This window comes from Entamoeba invadens (genome assembly GCF_000330505.1).
Source record: "Entamoeba invadens IP1 unplaced genomic scaffold scaff_1105074726525, whole genome shotgun sequence".
Lineage (NCBI taxonomy): Eukaryota > Evosea > Mastigamoebida > Endamoebidae > Entamoeba > Entamoeba invadens.
This window is the reverse complement of record NW_004191608.1, coordinates 50,235-57,735: the sequence shown is the minus strand read 5'-3', so window position 1 is coordinate 57,735 and position 7,501 is coordinate 50,235. Positions and strand designations below refer to the sequence as shown.

Sequence of the window (7,501 nt, the reverse complement as noted above, 5' to 3'; positions counted from 1 at the left end):
CAGTATTATTATTGTTCATTTAAATTTTTTTACAATAAAAGTTACTAACATCTAAAAATATTTTATAATTTAAATTTAATTTTTTGATATTAATTATGTTTATTTCAGTTTACACTTTTGGAAGTTTGATTATCCAATCGTAAACTTTATTTATTAGTTAAACAAAAAAATAGTTTATTATGATAAATATAAATAGGTTGTTCCAAAATATCATTTTTTTTCAAAACAAGTCCTTTGCAAATTATCTTTAAAATCGGGAAACACTTAACGCAATACAATCTTATTTGTAATTTACGTCTCCACGCGTACCAGTACAAAATATACTAATAAAAATTATAATAAAATATAGCTCTACCATCTATACTACCCAGGTTTTATTCAATGGACTGTATAATAAAGCTTCAAATGCAATGAATAAAAAAACACTTGAAAAAATTGACTTAAACCATCAACCCTATACCATCACACCTCTATTGTCTGACCGAAGAGAGAAGAAAGGACAACCCCGTTATAGCATTTCCAGTTTTTTCATAATAATACCAGATAGGCAAGAAGAGACCGTGGGCAAGAAGAAAAAAAAAGGGTTAGACCGGGTGGACATAACCCTCATCATCTTCGAAGGATTCAAGTGACTTCAGCATGGCTAGTGATATTCCAACTGAACAAATAGAGTGTACAGTAGAAGCGATTCCAACCTTTGACGGAATGGGCATCAAAGACGAGCTCCTCCGTTCGATCTATTCCTTTGGTTTTGACAAGCCATCAGCCATCCAGCAACGTGCTATTGTCCCAATGATGAAGGGAAGAAACTTGATTGCTCAAGCCCAGTCTGGCACTGGAAAGACTGCTGCCTTTTCGATTGGTGTTCTTCAACAAATCGACATCTCTTCGAACGTCTGCCAGGCTATTCTCCTCTCCCCGACTCGTGAACTTGCTCTCCAGACTCAGTCTGTAGTCAAGTCTCTTTCTCAATACCTCGACATTAAAGTGTTTGCTTGCATTGGTGGAACATCTGTTAGAGAAACCATTGACTCCTTGAAGGACGGTGTTCAAGTCATTGTCGGTACTCCGGGCAGAGTCTTGGATATGCTTGACAGAGGAGCGATCAACCCAAATACAGTCAAGATCCTTATTCTTGATGAGGCCGATGAAATGTTGTCTAAAGGGTTCAAGGACCAGATGTACACCATTCTTAAGACTTTACCAGCTACTGTCCAAGTCGGTATGTTCTCAGCTACTATGCCCCTCGATGCTCTTGAGATCTCAAGAAAATTCATGGACAACCCCGTCAAAATTTTGGTCAAGAAGGAGGAGTTGACACTTGAAGGTATCAAGCAATTCTTCATCGATGTTAACAAGGACGAGTACAAAATCGACACTTTGATCGATTTGTACCAAGTCATCTCCGTCAACCAATCCGTCATCTTCTGTAACTCGAAGAGCAGAGTCGAATGGATCCAAAGAAGACTCCAAGCCCATAACTACCCGGTCTCTATCACTCACGGTGATTTGACTATGGAAGAGAGAAACAAAGTCCTCACCGAGTTCAGACAAGGCACAACCAGAATCTTGATCACAACCGATATGTTGTCCAGAGGTATCGATGTCCAACAAGTCAGTTTGGTCATCAACTTCGATATGCCAGTCTCTGACGAGAGTTACATCCACAGAATTGGTAGGTCTGCTCGTTTCGGAAGAAAGGGTGTCGCCATCGACTTCATCACTACTGAGGAGAAGGAAACCATCGAGAGACTCCAAAAGACTTACGAGACTAAGATCGTACCTTTGCCAAAGACCTTCATGGACTACCTTTAAATTCATAACTGAAGCTTAAATTATATTGGTTTGGTTGACAGTCCTCATATTACTATTTTATTGGTAAAAATATACTATATTTATAGCTTTATTCTTTTGCTTAGTATTTTAATACTAATTATTAATCGTTTAATTGATAGTTAAAATTATTAAAAAAATTAAATATGCTTAAATTAATAATAAATTATTATTATAGTTTCTTTTAAGTTACATAGTAATAACTGATATACTATAATATAGTATAAATTATTAATAAATTAAATCTAATATAAATCAATTATCGCGAATCATCTGGGTCGAGTTTTGCAGTTGTGAAATGTGTTTTGGCTGCGTGTAATGTGCGTCATAATACTCTTGGAGCCGACGAGCAGCAGCCTCCATTTTTATTCTATCTTGTGGGGTATCACACCACATGTCTGTAATTATCTCCTGAAGATCTTTGTCAACGGAAGAAATGTTAGGACGAAGCCCATTGACGACACCAGTGGCAACATTCCATGGGAATTTGAATTGAGCTTTTGGGTATGGCTCGTCCCAGAGCAACACTTCAGTGAGTGATATAGAGAAGGAATATATATCTGCGGATGTCTTATACTTCTTCTTCTCGAGCATTTCAGGGCACATGTAAGTTGGTGTTCCAATACCATTTGTGAATGTCATATTAGTCACAAGCATATTCACATTTCTCGAAGAGCCAAAATCAGTGAGTTTGCCATTAACTTTCAGTGTTGGGTCAAGTGAAAAGACCAACATGTTGTCAGGTTTCACATCTCTGTGTAACACACCATTGGAATGTAAATATTGCAGACCGAGTGCACCATCTATCATGATTTTCAGTCGAATTTGCACATCAATTGGTGTTTTACGCCGCTTATTCATCAGATCAGCTAAGCTCCCAAATTGGGCAAATTCGGTGACCATGCATATGTTAGTTGGGATAAACACAGCACCATAGAAGTGGACTATATAGTCACACCGGAACTTGTCGAGCATCGAAACTTCCTTCTCAAATTCTTTCATTCCTTCCTCCCCATTTTCTATTGTTTTCATCTTCTTAATTGCTACTTTGTTTCCTCTAAAGGTGCCCAAATAGACTATTCCAAAAGACCCTTTACCAAGCGTCTTATCACATATTAACTCGTCGGGATCAAGTCGTGTTGTGATTTGTGTTTCGACGTCGATTTTAAGCGACTCGGTAAACTCAACTCCGCGCTTCACATCGAGACATGTCATCACAAACAAATCGTCTATTTTACATGTGCAGAGTGGTTTGATATACACTTCAAACTCACACGCTCTGCCTTTCTTTAAAGTGACCAATTGTGGATTTGTGCGCATCTCAAATTTGGTGTTGGCATCTTTACAGGAAAGTTGCACTTTCAATGTATTCACTTTTGTGTTGCCGATACAGATAAGTTCTTTTGATTCCTCCATCACTGGAATCAAGACTTTATCACCTCCGTCGTCTATAAAATCAATGGTCGTCTTGTTAGATACGATACCAGTCTCCTCTTCTAATACAAAGAAATGAATGTTCGAACGTTTAATTTCGAATTCACAAATATTGCGATGCTTCTCTATTTTCTTTAGCTTCTTGCTGATGTAAAATCCTAATATGCCAGCTACTACTAAGATGATAAGAATAACTATGACGACGACTATAACAGGTACGCCTATTATCATGAAGTAATTTTTATGCGAAATACACTCGGTACCTGAACTTGACACTTCATAACCATTTTCACACATACTGCACTTGTTATTTGTTTCCGCCAAACAATGTTCTACTTCGTTAAACGGAACACAGGTACTAAGTAAAGAAGATGTCGGGAGCAAAATGAATGAATTGTTGCACGAAGTACAATCAGATTGTTGGGAACCGGATTTTGAACTACATGTTGTACATACTTCGTCACATTTAAAACAATATTGAGAATTGATGTAATAACCATCCTCACATAAGACGCACCCATTTGATGTGATATTAAGACAATTGGTTATTTTCGACTCATGAACGCAGATACCTTGTTTGGTGTCATAGAAGTATCCAGCCGTCATGTTGCATTCTAAACATTTTGTTGCTTCATTGATACATGTAAGACATGATATGTCACACTTGATACAATCTTGTTGGGACAAGAAATACCCATCTTTACAAACTACACAACCCGTAGAAGTTGGGAGGAATGTATCACATCGTTCAGATAATGCACCAATTGCTTTACATGTAAATGTGTTCTTGTCATATGAATACCCAAAGTTACATGTAACACATCGTGTTGATTCACTCGCACATGTTTTACAATTCGAGTCACACACTTTGCACTCCCCTCCTGTTAAATAATACCCTTCAATACACCGCTCACACCCGAACTCATTGGCAATGTCACACCTTGCCATCTTTTCCGTACCACAAATATATTTACCATAACTGTCTTGGCTCAGTATTGTGTTATTATCACACACTTTACATTTGACATTATTGTTGTTATCTACACTCTCAAATTTGCAATTTTCAGTTGTAAGTCGTTCGCAATTTCCATTCGACGTTTTTACAAAGTTTTCATTACATAGAATACAAGTCGAGTTGGAAGAAATTAAACAGTTAGCAACAGTGTTTGCAACACATGTTCGACTTTTAAAAATGTATCCATCTTTGCACTCAAAACATGATGTATCGTCACAAAGAGAACAACCTTCCCCACAGTTATAACATACTCCAGTCTTAAGTCCATATCCAATCGTACATTCAGAACACCAATTCCCTTTACCACTCACACACAACTCATCTTTAGAACATGTGTCATCTTCAAAATAATACCCAGAAGTGCAACTCATACAAATTGAGGTGTTTTTACATTGGTTACATCCATCAGTTAAACAAGATGTACAAGTTGGTGGATTCACATTTAATAAAGTAGACGTAGCTTCACATTTAAAACACCCTCCTTTCGACTCAAAAGCACATAATAAAGCACCTTTTCCAAACGTTTTTGTTGTTGGGTAATATATATTGCACGTTATTACATTCTTCTCTGGTTCCGTATAAAAAGCACATGTGTTGTTTGTTTCCAAAGCAACACATATCCCACTTGGTGAGATGGAGTATTTGCACGACTCACATCCAATACTTGATGTTATTTCGGCTTTGACACAAAACTCGGAATTAATGTATTCACTGCATACACCACTCCTTAATACTAACCCTATTTTACATTTAACACAATAAGTGCTGTTAACACATAATTCACACGAACTGCCACATTCAACACATCTCCCCGTATTGTCAACAACTGTTAAACACAATTTGCAATTTCCTTGATCATCAAATCCATTTCCTTCACTACAATAATCACACACAAAACCATCTCCTCCAAGTTCTGCATTTTGATGACACTGTGAACAACCAGCCATCAAATTACTGCACTGCTCACATATTCCATTGTTTGAGAAAAACCCATATCCACACGAAACACAATTCCCATTGTTTACAACGTAATTTCCAATACACTTTTCACAGACAAACTGAGTTGTGTAACCACACTTCTCACATATCGAAGACTCACCAGAGCATACTAAACGTTATTTATTTTATTCTGTTATATTGTCAAAATAACAAACAGCTGCACGTTCCATCTTTCAAAAAGTAACCATTTCCACAGCTCGTGCATGTGAATCCAGTTGTTGAGCAACTTTCACATCCCGGAATAGACGTCGCACAATCACCACAGCTGTTATCCATTTTTAGAACGTAAGTGTCATTACATTCAATACAAATAGCGTTCGATGAACATTCTTTGCAATTGTCTCCACATTTAGAACACCAATTTCCATTTTTAAAGTATCCTTCATCACAATCAGCACACGAATCATCAATTTGACTACATTCAGAACAACCAATTTGTGTCGAACAGTCCAAACATCCACCATTGGACAAATAATACTTGTAGAGACATTTCTCACAAACATCTATTGAAGTAGGACAACTGTCACAATTAACGTCTTTACATGTTGTACACTTGCCACCAACTGCTTCAATGTTATTTTCACACATTTTGCAACCAGATTCAGTCGTGGAGCACATCACACACCCACTGATATCCGAACATAAAACACACTTATTTTCAGTGAGAGAGTACCCTTCTTTACATTGTGTACATTTTGCATTCGGACACACAGCACAATTCGTAACAACATTGTTGCACACATCACACGTGCTTCCTTTAAGATAGTAACCAGATGAACACGTCAAACACTTTGCTTCTATTGTTGAACACGTTAAACAAGCTGGACTAATTGTGGTACACGCACTGCATACACCACTATTTGGATACCCTATTGTACAATTTGTGCACTTCCCATTTGTGGTACAATTTTGACAATTTGTGAGGGTATTGCACTTATTACAGGAAGACGAAGACAAGTAATACCCATCAGAACACGACAAACACACAATTGGGGAGTCGCATGTTTTACATGTATTTGATGTTGTATTCAAACACAGATCACAGGCTCCAGTTGTCGAATTCACAAAATAACTTTTTGAATTACAAGTTTTACAAGAGTACTTTGTTTTGTCACAAGTGTTACAATTAGCAAACGCGGTACCACATGATACACATTTCCCACTTTTTAAAGTGTATGCCTCGGAATTACATTCAATACATACAAAATTATTGTTACAAGAAGCACAGTTGGGTGTAATTTCTTGACAAGCTATTTGTTATTAAATGTCCTGTCATTTACAACAATACAAACTTTTACATGAAACTCCTCCCCCAACAAGACTTTCTTGTTTGTAGCCACTTTTACATGTTAAACACTCGGCTTTAGATTGATTACAAGTTGCACATCCTCCATTAATATTCGCACACTCGGAACATGAATTTCCATTAAAGTAAAACCCAACATCACATTTGGTACAAACACCTGATGGGCATTCAACGCACTCAGAAGTAACAGTATCACATGCTGTCTATTATTTCCAATGTTGTGTAAAAATAAAAGCAAACCCTTGCATGTCCCCACAGAAAGATAGTATCCCGTGGAATTGCAAACTGAACACACTTTTTCATTTGAGTTACAAATGGTGCACCCTTCAATTGAATAGCATGGTTTACACTCGCTGTTTTCAAGGTAAAACCCAAAAATGCAATTTGTACATTTACTTGACGAACACTGTAAACAATTTGAATATTGTGTTGCACAGAGATCACATTTAGTATTACTCAAAATGTGATTCGAATCACAAACATCACATGCATATGTTGTATTTGAGCACTGTTCACACCCTTCGATATCACACACTTATTGTTATTAAGAACGATAAAAACATTTAACAAACGTTTGCATTGTCCTTCTGACAAAGTGTATCCAGTCACACACGTTGAACAACTTTCTGCTGACATACACGTGTTGCAGTTGGTAAGCGAACACACTTGACACTCTTTTGTTGTTTGGTCCAAATAATATCGTGACGAACAACTTGTGCAGCTGTTGTTACTTGCAGCAACACACCCCGACATAATACTAAAATGTACACACCTTCCTTCATATAACAAGTTCTCACTTTTGCATAGTGTACAAACTTCACCCACGGCAGTTGTACAATTGACCAACTCTATATGTCAAAACTGGGCGTTTAAGAACAGAGAACAAACCAAAACATTTGTTATTTTCTAAGTAG

At 37.1% G+C, this 7,501-nt stretch overlaps 2 protein-coding genes across 2 annotated transcripts; one reads left to right on the top strand and one right to left on the bottom strand.

Moving 5' to 3' along the window:
* Positions 1 to 639: 639 nt before the first annotated feature.
* Positions 640 to 1,815, top strand: EIN_417280 (eukaryotic initiation factor 4A-10, putative; the record flags this gene model as incomplete). Its single annotated transcript, XM_004182927.1, has 1 exon — positions 640 to 1,815. The coding sequence occupies one exon, from the start codon at positions 640 to 642 to the stop codon at positions 1,813 to 1,815; it is 1,176 nt and encodes a 391-aa protein (XP_004182975.1).
* A 273-nt stretch (positions 1,816 to 2,088) lies between these two features.
* EIN_417270 (protein serine/threonine kinase, putative) lies at positions 2,089 to 7,340 on the bottom strand (the record flags this gene model as incomplete). The annotated part of the gene is made up of 5 exons (XM_004182926.1): positions 2,089 to 5,390; positions 5,437 to 6,531; positions 6,574 to 6,786; positions 6,828 to 7,121; positions 7,160 to 7,340. The coding sequence occupies 5 exons, from the start codon at positions 7,338 to 7,340 to the stop codon at positions 2,089 to 2,091; spliced, it is 5,085 nt and encodes a 1,694-aa protein (XP_004182974.1).
* Between the last annotated feature and the right edge of the window lie 161 nt (positions 7,341 to 7,501).